The 18762-nt window shown below is 39.2% G+C and overlaps 2 protein-coding genes across 2 annotated transcripts in view; one reads left to right on the top strand and one right to left on the bottom strand.

Moving 5' to 3' along the window:
- The window catches only part of LOC108141201 (zinc finger protein rotund), a 46218-nt gene extending 36196 nt beyond the window's left edge, over positions 1-10022 (top strand). Inside the window, 3 exon segments of the mRNA XM_017264446.2 lie at positions 6216-6825; positions 6828-7274; positions 8311-10022. Of these exon segments, the coding sequence (XP_017119935.2) occupies positions 6216-6825; positions 6828-7274; positions 8311-8645 (1392 nt within the window). The 3' untranslated portion in view covers positions 8646-10022.
- Positions 10023-12330: 2308 nt separating this feature from the next.
- On the bottom strand, positions 12331-18559 carry LOC108141187 (synaptotagmin-4). Its single transcript, XM_017264423.2, has 5 exons — positions 18420-18559; positions 17751-17849; positions 15519-16756; positions 14019-14093; positions 12331-13955 (listed from the first exon to the last, which is right to left on the bottom strand). Exons 2-5 carry the CDS (start codon positions 17791-17793, stop codon positions 13836-13838), a joined length of 1476 nt encoding a protein of 491 aa, XP_017119912.1. The 5' UTR covers positions 17794-17849; positions 18420-18559; the 3' UTR covers positions 12331-13835.
- Positions 18560-18762: the final 203 nt, after the last annotated feature.

Raw genomic sequence — 18762 nt, forward strand, 5'->3', positions numbered from 1 at the left:
CTAATGCACTCAATTATACATTGTAGGAATATATAATTTATTAATTCTTTTATCAAAAAAAACTTAAACGGGTTACTAGCTTTCAAAGAACCTGGATCATTTTGCTTTAAATCAATTTATTTCGAAGGTCCCTGGGCTGTCCTCATATTCAAAATAAAATCCTAATTAAAATCACAAAACCCGTTGGCCTGTCAACTCCCTTTTCCTCAAGGGTTCCCAGCTCGATTCCTCGCAATGCCCAAAGCTCGATGACCGAATATTTTTCAACTTGACTTCACCGACTCGAGCCTTGCGTTGATCTGGTCAAGTCATGCCGAAAGTAATTGGGCACCACAGAACACCTGATTCGGAGTCGGAGCTGGTCCAGCAAGATATTTTGGTCCTCGAAATTTGATAGGCTGAGAAGATCGTTGGGCCGCCGCCAGAGTAGAACAGAGCTGTGAGATTTGGGTTATTATTCGCTTAGCCAGCCATTAATCGGGACTTTTGGTAAACAGATGTTATTTCACTGGGTTCCTTTGGCGAGAAACCTGGTCAGAGCGATCAGTTAATCAAAGACTAGCACGGCGCTAACATCGTTTGCGGCAGAACCTCGGGCGTACGCTTCTAATAAGATGAACACATTATTTTTAATTATGAGAAACACACATAATATTAATTGCATATTTTAAGTGATGTGAAATTAATTAATGATTAGTGCAAACAGGCAGACAAAACAAACTCCTATGGCAAAATGTGAAATTAAATATCATTAAAATGCATAAGAAACTGTCCTCCTAAAAAAAAAGAATACAAAGAAAAAATGTATCGCATAACATCGCGCAATGCATTTTTCATCAATTGACAAAAAAAAACTGTGAAAAAACGGAAATATTTTTGTGATTCTGAACGAGTTAATACAAAAACCTAAAGAGCGGTGTGAAAAATGCATTAATCAGAATTAAACAAAAAAAAAAAAAAAACACAGCAACAACAGCAAATTATGAATAATAAAAGAGCGCGCAAAACTTTTTACACATTTTTCAATTAATAGCATCCCCCGCAATCTGTGAGGGAATGCGTTCAGAGAGCCGGGCGAAATATTGCCAAACCGCTAAATGTTAATTAGTTAAAAGCCCAAACTACGCATTAACACAATCGGAAACCCCCTAGGTCCCAAACCCAGGCCCAAACAGAACCAAACTCAGTGTAAATGCAAACACAGACAGAGCATCACATTTTCCCCAGTTTTAATTTTTTGCTTTTTTGCTTTTTTGTTTGTGATGTTTTTTGCATTTTTTGTTTTGCGCCATCATTACATTATGTGCAGTCCCCTTATGTACTTGCCTATGCTGAGTGTTTGTTCAGCCTTCTATATAAATTAAATGCTTGTGTCAAAAAAGTCAATATTTAGCTAACCAATAAAAGAAAAAAGAAATCACACCACCTGACTGGCAGCTGCAGGTACGGGAACAGATTTGTATACTTCTGCGTGGAAATAAAATTTCATAATCAGCATAGATCATTTCGTTAGAAGTTACGGTCACCTTAACACAGTGCGAATCATTTTTCAAGATTGAAATCAATTTAATTAAAAATAAATTATAAAAACTACAAAGTTATATGCTTCTGGTATCCAATTCAAGCAGAATTCGCATTTAAATTCATTTCGCATTTCATATTTGCCACCAGGCATTCCACAGCTCATTGTCATGTCAATTAAATCTCAGAGCACCTTTCAGCTTTTACATTTCAATTCCATAAATAATTAGTAAATATGGCATTAACTCTTGCAATTATTGAGCCAAAGGCATACTGTATTCACCAGTATTGGCGTGTCAACAGGAAAACTGTTGACAATTCTATTTTCCCTTCCTTTTTGAATAGGCAAATATCTAACCCACTAAAAATCCATTCAAGGTCATTGGTTTAAACACAAATAAACTGCTTGCATTTATTTCTAAACAAACTAATAAAAACAAGATGAAAAAACACAAACATTGACAGGACAACAAAGCAAACAAACGCTCAACTCATGAATGAATAATTTGTCGCGTTTAGAACCAGAAGGTCTCAAATTGGACCATTTCAATACAACAAAACCCTGGCAGAAAAAATAGCATTGAGGACTTTCACCTGGAAAATTCCACAGGATGTCTGCGGCATGTCTGCCCCTGAATGACTAGCAATCCACAAAAAAAAAAATCAACAAAACGGGGGAGGTGGAAAAAAGCACAGCCAAGCATTTATACAAATATATAGAAAAAATCTAATCGAAGGCAGTCCAAAAAGAGAAATGCATAGAAAATGGAAAAACGGAAACGCGTCACAAAAAGTCGAACACAAGCCGAAAAAGCCAAATTCGTGCGGAAAAAATATTTCTGTCGCGTAAAAACGTTAAGGGGGATAAGGAAAAAAATGTGCACAGGCGTAGCAATTGAAAATGCAAAATAAAAAGTGAGCTGTGGAAAAAATGGCGTTAGATTTAGGACAACAAAAGCGAAGACAAAAAGTCGCTTTTCCGGCTCGGCGGTGCACCCAGTCGAGACCAAAGCGTTTTTGCGGTCTCGTCTCGCAGGTTTTTAGTTGAGCTTCGTTTTTGTTATTTCCCCTTTATTTAATATTGGCTTTAGCAGTTGTGGCAGAATGTCAACAAAGCGCTAACACAGCTTCAACAAATTTATTCTATTTCGCAAATTGTTCCGCTCGCATTCATTAGAAGTTAGATTGAGAGAAATCTGGGGACTATTTTCTAGCCCCAGGATGGAATGTGAAATATAAATGTTCAAGCCTGGAAATACACTGTATGCAAGCTAGATGATAAACACTCGATCTTTGTGTTAAGGATTTTGTAACTATTACCAAAACTTTCTTAGTTCTTAACTTAAATCCTTACATTTTAGTTAGAGATCAAATTTATCATCTTCGCACATAATGGCTTACATTGAGGATCAATAAGTATAATGCTTTTTGCTCTGAATAACTCAAATTAGATTTTTCTGTTTCACAAAACTGTGGCTCGCTAAACTATGTAAATCTCCACTACGAGTATCCTTCGCGCCGCATTTCTAAGTGTATAAATATAAATTTAAATACTGGTTTACAATAACAAATAAAGTTCTCCCTTGAAACTGTAGAAATAGACTCAAAAATATTAAAGTGAAAGTGAAAACTTGAAAGCAAACCTCGTCGGAAAAAAAATCGTTCTCGGACCAGTGAAATCAAATTAAACCAAAATAGATTTAATCAGCAGCCAAATGGAAGGCCGTCTAATCGAGTATCGGCCGATAGGCGGTGGCCTCGACTACCATCACAACTCGCCGCTGATCGGCGAGATTCCGCCCGCTGGTGGAGACTATTCCCATGCCGTTCATCGATCCATAGACCACCTGCGGAACAGCCTCAACGAGCGGGTGGCCTTGGGCCCCCTGAGTGTCTTCTCAAACACGGCCGACTTGAGGAACTCCGTTCTCAGCTACAGCCAGCAACCCCACCAGCAATCGCACCCACCGCAGCAGCAGCAGCAACAGCAGCAGCAGCAGCAGCAGCAGCATCAGCAGCAGCACCACCAGTACCAGTTGGTGCCGGAGCCCAAGCCGAGTATCACCAATCTGGAGAGCAGTGTGGCTTCCTCGGGGGTCAGTGGAACGGTTACCAGCAGCCAGAAGCACGTGAACGATGCGGTGGTCAGCAGCAGCAGTGGGAGCAGCTCCGCCACGGGAACCGCACCCACTGGATCCACCAGGGGCCGCAAGTCGCGCATCTACCCCAATCCCAACCAGCACATCATTGTGACGAGCAACAGTGTGGATAACGGCGGCATCCGGATGCAGAATGCGACGCTGAACGAAAGGAATCCCCAGAATTCATCCACGGGAACGCCTACTGTGGGTGGCGTGACCACGGCAGCGGGATCGGGGAACGGCATCTCGTCCTCCACCAGTTCGCCGCATCACATAACCCAGTTGGACGTAAAGGACACCAAGGTGATGGGGAACTTTTCAACAAAGTTTTTAAACAATTTATATTTGATTTAAGGGGTCAAAAAACACTTTTATTTTACATATTATGTTTTCTAAAAACAAAGAAACTTTTAATACATATTTTATGTGTTGGTTTTAATGGTGCAAATAAGTGCTTAATTTGCACTGATAAAAGCTCTGAATAAATAGTGCCACATATATATCATAAAGAGTTCGTCAATTGTTCATATTGCGCTTTGGCTTATTACTCATACGTCCTGTTGCCTTTACCCATATGTATTTTTTTTATACCGGTGGCATACGTTTAGTATTACTTTTTAATCCGTGACACTATTGACACTTTTCCAATCACTGCCACAATTTTTTTCTTTTACTTTACTTGGGATTGGCAATTACTACTTAATAGAAAGAAATAAAACAATGTAGGTCGCTACACCGAAATAAAATCGATACAATTACCAACTAGGTGTCAATGTGATCCTATTGAGTGGTTAAAAGTCTCTAATAAGAATGTCATCAGATTGAGATGTATATTAGAGTAGACCGTAATTTTCGAAATTATCCATTCGCATTAAGAGTGAAAATATGCCATTATCGATTCCCATATTCTTAGGGTCATTTAAGGGTCCATTTAAAGAATTTCTATCAATTTTGGCGTCAAATCGTTCCATGCACCAATTGATTATGGTATAATAATACTTTGTTTATCACACTTTTAATATAAATTTAAATAGTAAAAAGCAGTCTTGACCATAGAATATGTCTTCTTGATTTCAGTAAATCCGTTCTTGGCTCACTATTGAGCACGGAAATACTGATATCGGGACTGTTGAGAACGGTTTTTTTCTCGATATACAGACTGATATGGCTAGATCGACTCTCCTTGTCATGCTGGTTGGGTCGGGAATGTGTACTCAGACTTAAATTATAATAACATTTGTAAGGATATAAAAATTAACGAGAAAGTTTCCTTGCTCCCAATAGATCATTTAATTTTTCATAGCTTCGTGGTTTTAAGATATTTGGTTACATCTTGCTCACTTTTTTGCAAAGTATCTGATTTTAGATTAGTTTGCCTAAATTAGGAATAGCTTTAAATTTAATTTTAAATAAAATAATTAACATTTTACAAATATTAAGTGAAAATGTTTCTTCCTTTAACCTGAAACCAATTTTACAACATTTTCCTCACCAAATTTTTGCCATGGCAGCGTTGACTGTTGCTTAATAAATTTCGATAACATTAATGCCAAAATTTGAGGAATCTCAATTCAAAAACAATTCCAAAAAAATTTTTTTTTAAGCTGATAAACAGACACCGAAAAAAAGCATTTTTAGAATAACTTTTCAATGGAGCATCTGATCCAAGCCAATTGGGTGATGGTCGAAGCGTATTTGCAACAAAATTTCAACTGTGCTAAAAATTATAATATTAATATTAATAGATACTAATATTTTACCAAACAGGGCTCAAAAACTCCACTTAAACAAATGTTTAATTTGTCACTTTCACCGCCCTTTCTCCTGAACCAATTAATTTTCCTAAAGTTTTTAACATAATTTGGTTTTTTTTGTAGCCCATTTAGGATTAATCCCAAAAACCGATACTATGAGTAGTGACATATTTAGCCACAAATAAAAAATTAAAAAAAACCCTCGACTGTTTGGGGTATAAGAGTCCATAGCCAAATAGTTGCACTATAGCAAAAATATCATAGGTTTAGGCAGTTAATTTCAGTTCGGCCGTTATTTAGAATCAAAGAACCCGTTAAATCGTCCTTTTTGGTTCTTTCAGATCATTTTTCTCTAAAAACTGAAGGTGATGGAGAAATTCCAAGATTGAGGTCGTGCTCAGCACATCGAGATTTATTGGGCCTATATAGTCGCACCAATATACAATTTCCTTGACCTCGATTTGTGGCACAGTGTTCTTTAAGTTAGCTTTCTAAAGAAACACTTAATAATTTGAATTTAAAGAATACCAAATACACTTAAAGCTCGTTTCATTTAACATATAAATAAGTTTTATGTATAAACAAAAACAAACGTGAATTATTCAAATCAAGACCATAAGAAATTGAAAAACAGAGTTGGGATATCGATTATAAGGTATTAAAGTGGCACTATAAACTGTTCACAGTCAATAACAAATTAAAATACATACAGATAGTGAAGAGCGCTTAACAACTCCAGCAGCAGCCAGGCAGAATTTCACTCTTTACGCCCGTCCTAAATGTCCCCTTGCCTTCACAGATCTTCAGCTCGAAGGCGGACCTGCAGCTGCACACGCAGATCCACATGCGGGAGGCGAAGCCGTACAAGTGCACCCAGTGCTCGAAGGCCTTCGCCAACTCGTCGTATCTGTCGCAGCACACGCGGATCCACCTGGGCATCAAGCCGTACCGCTGCGAGATCTGCCAGCGGAAGTTCACGCAGCTCTCGCACCTGCAGCAGCATATCCGGACGCATACGGGCGACAAGCCGTACAAGTGCCGGCATCCCGGCTGCCAGAAGGCCTTCTCGCAGCTCTCCAACCTGCAGTCGCACTCGCGGTGCCACCAGACGGACAAGCCGTTCAAGTGCAACTCCTGCTACAAGTGCTTCTCGGACGAGCCCTCGCTGCTGGAGCACATCCCCAAGCACAAGGAATCGAAGCACCTGAAGACGCACATCTGCCAGTACTGTGGCAAGTCCTACACGCAGGAGACCTACCTGACCAAGCACATGCAAAAGCACGCGGAGCGGACGGACAAGCGGCCACCGATTGCGCCGGGCAGTGCGGCGGCCCTTGCGGCGGCCGCCGCCGCCGCTGCCGGCGGAGCGGGCATACCGGCCAACGGACCGCCGCCCACCAATCCCAATCCCCCCAGCACCAGCGCAACAGCCTGGGCCTGCCACCCGTTTCGATTGCCCCCAGCGATAATGGCTACTGGCCGAAGGTGAGTCCGGACTCGGCCGCCGCAGCCAATGCCATGGAGGTGATGCACCAGCAGCAGCAGCAACAGCAGCAGCAGCAGCAACAACAGCAACAGCAGCAGCAGCAACAGCAACAACAGCAACAGCAGCAGGCGCACCACCACCACACGCAGCACGGAGTCCCGCCTCAGCAACATGTCCCGCCCCAGCAGCAGCAGCAGCAACAACAGCAACAGCAGCAGCAGCACCACCATCCGCAGCAGCAGCCGCCCCCGCAGCACAGCATGGAGGCCCACTACGCACAGCCGACGGCGCCCAATGGTGCCCAGAGCAACGGACACGGACCGGAGTTGCAGCCCCACCACCGCATGCCCGATCCCGTGCGAGAGGATATAGGTATGTGATCACCAACGTGTATACCACTATATCTGCATGCTGATTTTAAATTTGTGTAATCTGTCTTTATAAAATCTGCGGTATCTCAGAAAAACTCCAGAGCTTTGGACTTTTTTCCTAGCTTCTTGAGTGTACTTTTGCAACTTTTATTTAAATTTTGTTTATGTTGTGTTTTTAGGCAGCACCTCAGAGTCATCGGGACTTCCAACAAATAGTTACAAAACAGTGTATTTAAAAACCTCTGATGTCCCTGATTTTCAAAATTTTCATAAACCTAAGATCCAAAGAACAAAGATTTATTAAACTATTTTTATAAATTTAATTTTATTATTTACCATTTTACTACAATTAAAATGTTTTTGTTTTAAAGTGTCTTGCTAAAACAGAGACCATTTTGCCCTAACCTGTGTGTTGAAACCGAAAGCTAAAGTTAAAATGTATCCTAAATGTTTTTTTTTTAATGACTTTTTTTAATATAAAATATTATAATATATAATAATATTCATTTTATCCAAAGACTTTTGAAAAGGTTATATTTTATTAACAGTGCCACAGTAGTTAAAAGGTTTTCCTTGCAATGCTTAATTAGTTGTCCGTAGAAAAAATTATTTTTTTTTTTTTAAATTCAAAGAGTTATCTGATTAAAAAACTGGGAGTTCCTTAAAGGAGGATCGCATTAAAATAAATGACAAATTTAAAATATCTCAGAAATAAAATAAATCATGGATTCTTAATTAGAGGGCTAAATCAAAAAAATGTAATTATTATTTCTTGATTCATGATTTTCGGTCGATCTTAATGTCATGTGGTGTTGATACCACAATAATTTCTTTCGGCAAATTCATTCGATAAAACGAATTTGAATTCAAAAATACCATATTCAAATATTCGTTTTAATTTCCGATTAAAAAGCCTTGCTCATTGCCGAGCTTCTGCTGCTATAACCGATAATCGAATCGTTGTTTTAAAACATTTAATGTTTCAGTAACTAGACACAAATATTTTACTAAGGTTTTATTTAACTTTCCTTCAACAGTTTCGACTCCCAGTGTCGTGGGTCCCTATGATGCCGCATCTATAACGAAAACCACCAGCAACTCAGCCTTCACGCCGATAAACTCGATGCCGCCGCACCTGAACTCGCTGAGCCACCACCCGATGGCCCAGCGACCCTATCTCTACGATGCCATCAGCTTCCCGAACAAGAACGTCAACCAGAACAACGCCAACGCGTTCCCCAACCAGCTGATCTCGCTGCACCAGATCCGCAACTACGCCCACCAGCCGGCGGGTCTGATGGCCGGCGAGCATCTGCTGGGCGTGAGCGTGGGTCCTGGGAAGGACAAGGGGTAGCTGGGGGCCTACTTCTAAGTTCATGCGGTTCATCCTTTAGTTCTCCGATCAGAGACGAGGCGTGCATTCCTGTACAGTATTAATTTGTAGTTAGTCGTAGCGCGTAAAGGGCTTTTGTAACTTTGGTAGATCTTATTTCGATTTAGTTAAGGGTGCTCCTGCGCACCTTATAAGTAAAACTGTAAATGGCCAACGATACGTACTCTAATTTGACCAACACCGTCCATGCTTTTGTTTACGCAATGTCTTGAAATACGAACACAAGGAAAAGTATAAAAACTCTGTCCAGCAAACGTTTCCCCATCAAGTACTTGGTTTTCGTAGACCTCGTCTATTGTCCCCTGTAAATATAATTGAAAATTAATTTATTTTTGATGCACAAACGGATCTCGCAGTCTTGAATCAATGGCAGAAGTCAAAAGCTGCAAACTAAGCCGACACTTGTACATATATATATACATCAACCTAAAGGAACTTACCGGCAAACGTAATTTACACTTAAATACAAATCTTCTTAAATATAATTGCTTAGGTGTATCGTATTAAATACAGATATTTCTGAGAGAATCTTCTTGAGAAACAAAACACAGAGAGCGAAAAAAAATTTAAGTAATCAAATGTGTTTACAACTATAGATGAAACTATGCGATAGATGAAAACTATTTTAAAAGAACCTTTTCTAAGTATATGTTGGCAGTTGCAGAAACAGAAACAGAAGGAAGAAGACCTAACCGAACAGAGATGTTGTATTACGTTTTGGAAAGACTGAAGTGATCAAAATTAATGAAAAAGAAAAGGAAATTAAGAAAAATCGAACATTTTAAAGAGCGTTTTTACCGCAGTTACTAAGCAAACTGAATGTGTCCTAAACAATTTCGTACTAAATGGCAGAAACTAAACCTAAACGTAAATACGAGTATGAAAACATCAAATGTAATGTATTATTAAATAAAGTAACCTTAATTGTAATCTTAATCTTAATCTAAATCTAACCTAAATTTAAACTAACCCATAGTTAGTGTTTAACTCCAGATTGCAATCTCAATGTAAAGACAAGCCCGAAGTGGAACACAAAACAAAATACCTACAGTTAAGTGAATAGCAAAATGAACTCTGAACCACACACACACACGCATTAAATAGAAACATTTGGGGAATTCAGATAGCTGAGCTAAATGATTATTTGTTTTACCGTCTAACGATTACAGATGAGTACAGTACGATTTCAATGGCTAAGATATGCAATTACAAAGAATAGTTCTCGATTGGACGACGATCGCCGAATATGCATACATACTAATATAATTGTCAATAGTAGATGTGTGTTCCTCAGTTGATGTAAATTGATTTCCGATTAACCACGAACTCAACCCGTAATAAAGTGAATTAAATGTTTCCCATCGCCTGTGTCTCGGCAATATCAATTTGGATGGCCTTCATAAACGGGCTGTGCTATAGTATTTTCAAATTATTTCCCCTAGCTTTTACCGCCCTCTTTGTCTTGTATCATCAAAGATCTTCTCGCCTCCATCCGATCCATGGAAATTTCTAGCGATAACCCAGTGGTCGGTAAGCCAGACGGGTCTCAACTGCACGTGGAACTCCAAGGGCTGCATCAACTTTACCAAGGCCAAGGAACTCAAATACTTCCCATCTGATCTACCGCTTTATTATAAGCTTTAGCTTTCATCACTAGCTCATACCGTAGATAAACTTATATTTTTGCTTTTAGGTTGAAAAAAATGTTGCACAAAAATGTTGATAGTTATAGTTTAAGTTGGTGGTAGATGAGCATTTTTATCAAAACAAAGCTTATTTTCAGGCGATGTCAACTGGCCGCCTCGCCGCTGCGGCCAACCATCCAGGGACGATTGACAACCTAAAGCACGAGATTTCATTGAGGACCATACAATCGAAAATGTACTGAAAAATTGGGTCGATCGGATGACCTACTGCAAAGCCTTCCAGGGCAGCCAAATGAATGAAGTGGTCTTCCAAAAATATTTCGCAATGTATTCAATTAATTTTTGTATTTGTAATAATTACACGATTTATTTATTTTAAAATGCAACTTTTTCGTGGGCAACAGGGTGAATATCGATAAATATTTATTGAATTTTATATATATATATTTTTTTTACTGCTTATCCCATAGGCTTGATTATAATCTTTTGAAAATGCAGAGACAAGTAAACACGATAAAAAACTGAAATAAATTAATAATTTTATCGGGTGTGTCAGCATTATTCTAAAATCGGCAATAAATTGGCAATACACATACGTTAATTGATACTAATGAGGGACACTTTGTGGAGCTTGTACGGGTGGAGTTTGAGGGGCAAAAAGGTCAAGTCTTACGCCTCACTCTGAACCACCGTATAGATCCCCTAAACTGCGAATTTTGGCCGTCTGATCAAAGCCGGAGGAGGATCCTCTCTTCGCCGTTCAGACCGTTGAGGCAGTTCAGATGGACAACGATTTTGTCCGGAACACTCGCACTCGCCTGGAAAGTTGTGCGCTCCACGAAGCTCACGGCATCCTAATTAGACCTCTCAAACGAAGTATTGCAAGTAAAGTGTAGCTCGACACTTATGTTAAACGACAACGCAACCACGCTACAAATTGGAAAAACTCCAAGAGCGGTTTTTAATCTTCCACCGTCATTTAGTTTAAGCCAATTAATTAACTTAAAGTCTTGGCCTGCGCGCTTCTAAGTTGAAATAAAAGACCATTAATATGTATCAAAGTATAATAAAATCAATTAAAAGCAGCGAAATCTTAATTTGTTTCATATATTTTTCCAATGAGTCTAATGGGAGCTATATGATATAGTCGTCAGCTTTTAATAAAAATAGATCTGAAATATTACACCATAACAATATCTCAAAGAATATAAAATAAATATTAAGAAAACAGCTAAGTTATATTTATACCCGTTACTCGTAGAGTAAAAAAAAAATATATTGCATTCGCTGAAAAGTATGTAACAGGTAGAAGATAACGTACATCAGGCTTTGCATAGCTTTCAAGCATGCATTCTCGTCATCACAGACTTTGTTTTAACACAACTGCAAATCGTTCTCTACTATACAGTCAACAATTCCGTCGCACCTCTGATTGTTTTTGGTGATGCATTTGAAAGAAAAAGTACAATATAAAATAATGCAAGCACAATAAAAGGATGATTTCTGCCAGTTACAATTTTCTTAACTAAAATCGTAATTGTAATTTTCCTAACCAGATAATTCAAATGCACAAAACAATGAAACTTTCGATTTGGGAGTAAATTGTCAGATTGGTATTGTAAACTTGTGTTATTATTGACTTACAGGTCTCGGCAGATTGCAAAGGAAGATCGAATTAACTTGCCGGAAACTAAAATAATTAACGCTTGTGAAAAATTTACTAATATTTCCTATATTGCACGTAAGAGACAAACAACTATAGAATACACTTTCACCTTACCTAGAATGCACAACACCAATCTATTGGGTTTTATGAATAAGCCTAGCTAATTACTATATCTAATCTATAAATGAAAGCAAGTGAGTTTTCAGAAGAGTAATATTTTAAAATGTTCCCGATCAGAGCTAATGCTTTTAACATCGCAAACTCAAATATAAAATCGTATATAGAAGCGACAGAGATAAGACCCAATTAAAAGAAATGATTTGAGTACACACACTTTTTTTATAATACGTTTTATTACTGAAATTAACCATTTGATGTAGCTTACAATTACTATTATATATAATGTAGAATTATACACATCTCATATAATTCGGTTTCCTTTGCAAAAACTCATCGCATATGTATTGGTAATTATTGTTTTTCCATTAGACGAATTGAAGTTTTGATTGGACACGAATTGAAGTTGTATTTGCCATTCTTTTGAATCGCTATGTATGCTTGCATATATCCTTATGGTATGTACGTAGTTATTCAATGAAATTTAATTCTCTAACACTCAGTTTACAAAATATACGTAGAAGCGGGCTGATGTCTAAAGAGATCTGCTATAGTTCATAATTGTATTCAGTACACTCAGTATCAGTAAGTGGATAATGACTCGGTGTCTTTTTTAAGCTATGCTTTCTTTGGGGTTCCATTATCCATTCCAGTTATAAGTAGTGCTTATTGCGTTCGGTTTGAGCTATTCGTGAGTGGTTATACTCTAGGGTATGTTATTGGTATTCGATTTCTACATGTACTATGCTGCTTACATTATTGTATTGTGTTTGGATTTCTCTCCGAATCAATGTTTTTCTGACTTTTTCGATCGATTTGTGTGTGGTTTTGTAGCTTCTTGGTGCTAAGCATTCTGCTGCGTGTTCTCTCTAGATTCAATTTGGTTTTGTTTTATTTGTAGTTTTAGTTATTTTTATTTTTAAGAGTATGTATAAAGTGTTAAGCAGTAAGCAATATTTTCGCTTTCATCTGGACACACCTCAAGAGATTTCGGAGTGTGCGACTTTGGTGTTTGTTGTTCTCTAAATCCATGGTATATTTAAATACTTTACAATTAAACAGAAACTTTCTAAACAATGAAAATTAAATTGTACACAGACATTATGCTTAAGAGTTATGTATCATCATAAATATTTTATACATATGCATATGGATAGTAATGTATCGTTTTTGAAAATAAACTTCAGTTTTCATCGTGGTGGGCACATTAAATGGGACACTAGTTGTTTGATATGAAAATCATACATAGATATACATAAGTTACATAAAGCGAAGAAGTAAAATTCTATACAGCAACAAAATCGGTGTCCATTATTTATAGTTTTCTTCCTTTTTTTTCCTCCTCTGTTTTCTCTTCGCGTTTTCAAAATGATTTTTTCAAGATGTTTCTGAATTATCTTACACTATGCTTTTTTAAGGTCCTAAACATTTTCTAATACATTTAATTTAGTAAGTTGTGGTTGTTCGGTACATATTGGTTTTCTGCATCTGGCTTAAAATGCCCCTCATGAAAGCAACTAAATGTAAGCATATCTCTCAAAAACCAGAATAAATACAAACAAAATTGACAAATATGAGTTTTCAAAACCCTTTAAACCATATCAAATTAAATGCTAGACGTGAGACAAGTTCAAAGGAGCAGCGAACTCATGCTGATGAGCCGCGTGACTTCCGTTCAGATGCCGTTCCTGCTTCTTCCCTCCTCGAAAAGGGGCGCCAGCGCCCAAGTGGATTCCTCCCCTACTCATTCAGCTTGTGCCACTCGGCGATCTGGCGACGCGGCGAGTTGCACACCTCGTTCCAGTGGTTCAAGGCGGTGCTGCTCGAGTTCGGTCCGCCCAGCTCCAAGCGACCGATGACCTGTGGGAACGTCAAACATACGATTATCGAGCTATTAGCATTAGGTCATCCCACTTCACTTACCTCATTCTTGGTCACGCGATCCCAGTCGAGCAGCATCAACTCCAAAGACACGCCCTCAAGACTGGCGCCAGTGCCCTGTAATTTTATAAAAAAAAAACCGGTACTTGAAATAATCCATACAACATTCGATTTTATTTGTGTTTAAATTTTTTTAGTTTATAATATTTATTTATTACATTTTAACTAAATTCTTTCATTTTATTTGTAACCATTGCTAGTTTCTGACAATTTTTCAGATTTTTTAATATAACCTAAAACTCTTGTTATCTGAATGCCTGTGTTCATAGCCGCGGTTTGGTGTTATATTATTGTATTTTATAAACAAGTTGATATTTCAAGCAGATACGTATCTTATATCACCCACTAACTTAAGGCACACTTTAAAATAATTACTTTAAAGGAATTATTATTATTATTATTATTATTCTAATATTACTCAAACTTTTATACAACTTAAAAGATTTTTCTTAGATTTTAGTTTTAATGTAAGTATTAAAGTGGCAGAATGGTTACAACTTTAAAAAAACTGTTTTTTTTTAAGTACAACGTACAACATCTCAGGGATATCCTGTGAAAAATTCTTGTCGATCGGACATAAACTCGCTGAGATACAGATTGTCTCGTAATCTTGCTCAAGGCAGGTATGTGGTGTGTAAAAAACTGTACACGCGCTTTTCTCATAACTCGTAACTCAAAATGTAATGTAAATGTACATATCCTTTATACTTGCGGATGATTAATAAAAAAAAAAATGTTTTTAATACTTTTAAAGGCGATTATAGGCTGATTTTTATGTAAAAATTGTAACTCCGCGCCAAAAATTCAAAATCGCATAATTTTCAATTTAATTTCGTACATCCGCACAATATATTAAATCAATCAATTTAATTTTTATTTTTAATAACACTGTAAGTCCAGTCTTAACGCACGCTATTTTTTTGAAGACACTCTGTTATAAAAAGCTAAGCCCCAGATAATGAAAATCGGTGTTCTCAGCGTCTGAAAATTATTGGAACGAAGCAACGTAACAGAGTCTATAGTTATGCTCTATGGTTCAAAAGCGAAGGATCGTTTTGATTAAATCAATGCAGCTTAGCTCTAAAATTCATTCTCTCTCACTTGATCTGACTTCTGAAATCAGTTATAATTTTGTCGAGCCAAAAAACTTTATTGGGGAGTCCGGTCACTGTTTATTTTAGCTCCTACCTAAACGCTCAAAGTTTTTTAAGTTTTTTAACCTGGCCCTTTATTTGCTCCATACATTTTGAAATTAAGACGATAAACCGGCCCTGAGTCCATTCATTTTTACAACAAAATATTAAAATTATAAGCCACAATCGGATTAAAAAAAGTTTTTTGAAATACGAACCTATACATAAAATGTTGTATGCCAACTTTAAAATAATTTGTCATTAACTATTAAGTAATATTTTTACTTGTGTAAGTTTTCCTATCAACTTTTGAAGCCTTGTTGAGTGCAACTTGTTGAAGATTACTCACCTCGGCGGCGGGAATGTCGAAGGCGAAGCTCTCGTTGAAGACGGGACTCAGAGTGCGCTTCTTGACGTGCGTCTTCTTCTTGGCGATGCGTTGGCCATTGTAGAGGAGATAGATCTTGACGTAGGGATCGGCCAGACCGGTGACGTCCATGCGCGGCAAGTTGCGAGCCTTGAGCAGGACCACGGTGAGACGACCGGCGGCTGGCTGCCAGCAGAGCGAGATGAGCAGCTCGCCGCGGCCCTGGGCGCGAATCTTCAGGCTGCGGGGCTGAATCTCCTTGCTGATGGACAGGGCCTCTTTGGAAATGTCGCCGATCTCGATGGAGGTCAGGGGGCAAACCACCTCGCCAATGACGTCGTCGCGCGAATACCGGTCGAAGCTGAGGATGACGAAGTGCAGCGACATGTTCTGCAGGTCGTTCATGTTCAGGCCATAGAAGGTGAAGTCCTCGTCGTAGACCGGGTTCCGGGTGTTGCGCACCACGCGGGTCTTCACTTTGTGCTGCTTGTCCGGCAGCAGCTGCAGCTTGACGTACGGGTCCGTGGCCGCCTGAGTGCGTCCGTTCATGCCGGTTGGTATGTCCCCGGTTCCGCCCGACCCCCCCTTACAAGGCAGTCCCCGGCAGCGGATTATGGAGACCATCAGAGCGTTCCGTTCGGCCAGGTAGCGCAGCTTAAAATAGATGGTGCCCAGCTTGCCGTACTGGTCGCTCACGGACAGCTCCCTGCCGTTGGTCAGCGCCTGGTCGTCCAGGGTGATGGTCACGCTCCCATTGGCGATTGTCTCCACCGGCGAGTGGTGGAGGCTGCCGTGCAGCGAGTGCTTCAGCCCGTTGCCACCATCCACCACGGTCAGTTGGTTGCCATTACCGTTGCCATTGCCATTACCGTTGCCATTGCCATTGCCATTGCCGTTGTGGTGCTCCGGGTGCTGAGGCGGACCCTCGTCCTCGTCGCCGTACCTCACGTTCGGCTGGGCGATCGGGGAGGTGGACTGGTCCTGCATCGGCGACAGGAGGCCCATCTGCTTGCCGCCGGTGGGCGAGGGCGACTTCTTCAAGTAGTGCGGCGGCTGGCCGCTGGGCGACCGAACGGCGGTCGGTCGCCGGGTCGGCTGGAAGGGGAACGAGGCGTCGTGCTGGCTCTGCTTCTTGTTCCGGAGGCGCATCTGGCGGGCGCAGATGCAGGCCACCGACGAGAGCACCGCAGCCGCGGTCAGCCCCAGGATGGCGGGCACGACTGGGAACCAGGACAGAAGTGGGGAAATTTCGTTAGCGAATATATTTGAAAACTAATAAGTAAAGTACTTTAAGCAATGGCCACTGCAAAATACTACATAAGTATTTCACAATCGGTAACCAAGTCTGTTAAGCTATCCTCTATTTACCATAATTGAAAAGGTTCTATATTTAAAAAAATCTTTAATCTTTAAAATGTAATGCCTTGCTGTACTATATTGAACATGGGACATAGTGAAGGGTCCGGAATCTGGTTTTTGTGTGTAGTGAGAATATTTGGTTATATGGTTATATTTAGTGGGTAGGATAAAAATGTTAGCAAAGGAAGATCAGTATTTTCAAAAGCTATAGTTTACTCTCAAGTATGTTAATTATTTATGTTAATTTAAGTTTTCGAGGTAGTATTCACCATTATAAAATGCCTATTTTGCTTATTTATTATTAAGTCATAAAAGAGTACTAAAATTTGCTCAAAAATTATAACACGTTCCAAGATTATATTCCTAGCCTTTTAGCTTTAGCTTTTAGCTGAACAACAAAAGTTATTAAATAAAAAATGTAAAATATTAACTTTTTCTTGAGTAAATGTATTTCAACCCTTGAACCCTTTTAAACAACTTTTTTCTTTTTTAGAATAGAACAAACAACACATATATCTGCGATTAGTCACCAAAATGAAGAGTATGGGTTCTCCTCAAATGTTGTTTTGTTATTAAATGTAACCTACAAAGACCTTGACTTTTACAAATCTTTTCTTAGGTGACGTTTTCGAGAGTTCACATAAACAAGCCCACATAGCAATCGTTTTTCCATAAAAAATGACAAACGAAACCGCAATCAAAAGTGGCGCACACGAATGATATGCCACTCCGCAAGTACAGAGACCCGAATTAATTATTCATTGCCAACGAAAAAGTTAACGAAAACTTTTCTAATGAGCAAATTGGGCAGATCTGCGACAAAGGTCGCATTTGGCGCTGCAATATGTTACTTACTTGTGTCCATGAAGCTGACATCTGGTATATACTCTTCAGCCATTTTTAATGGATTAGGCTTCGCCGCTCTCAGCACGTTCCTCTCGATGTTCCTTGTAGCTGTGTGGAATAACAATTAGTCACAATTGGTAAGTGTGGAAGGTGAGGGGTGGTAAGGGGGAAGGGGGATGAAAACTTTTGGTAACTGTCTTTGGATGTTTGCAACTTTCTGTGGCACGTGAAAAGTTTCGTACATCGATTTTGCGCACAAATGTGTGCCCAGGTTATGCTTTTGTTGTTATTTGCATTACTTGGGAAGACACACAAATACACTTATTTAGGGGGAGCGGGAGAGTCACCAGCTAAGGGTGCTCGTCTGGGGTCGCATGAATCATCACAACCCCCGCACACACGCACACGAAGTTCGCTGCTTTTTCTTGAATCGCCGTTCGATGAAAAAACACGTCTTAAAAAATTTTTTTTATCTTCGACTCTTGTCTTAACTGAAGATTAAGAGAGAATATCTATGCTTTTGCAATCACTTTCTATTTTTTTCATTTTTCATTGCTGGTTTTAGCATCACAGCTTCTTGTAAGTCATTTACTTTGCAGCTGCCTGCCAGTTCTTAGATCTTTATTTTTCACAATTTTGATTTTAATAATAATAGCCTCTAATGAGCAATACTCTTACTTTTTTGTGTCTTTCCTTCACAATTATTTGTAACAATTAAACACTGTGCAGTGCCCACGATTTGTGGAAAACAAATTCAACAACGCAGCTCAGCAGCCGTTTGACTTTATTTTGCCAGTGGCTTCTTCGCTTGACTTCGCTTGGAAATCGTTAAACCTGCGCAGACGCATGGAAAAGTAAGAGCTTTCGTGTGGGCTGGCTAACTGGGAGCGGTGGTTGAAGAAACCTGTGACGTCTTAGCCAAAAATAAGGGAGGTTACACCAGGGTTTTACAACACTGCTAAACAACAAAAAAAGTAATGCATGTGAGCTTCGTTAAGGTTAAAGCACTTACTTGCGCTAC

This window comes from Drosophila elegans, unplaced genomic scaffold (genome assembly GCF_018152505.1).
Source record: "Drosophila elegans isolate 14027-0461.03 unplaced genomic scaffold, ASM1815250v1 contig_476, whole genome shotgun sequence".
Classification (NCBI taxonomy): Eukaryota; Metazoa; Arthropoda; class Insecta; order Diptera; family Drosophilidae; genus Drosophila; species Drosophila elegans.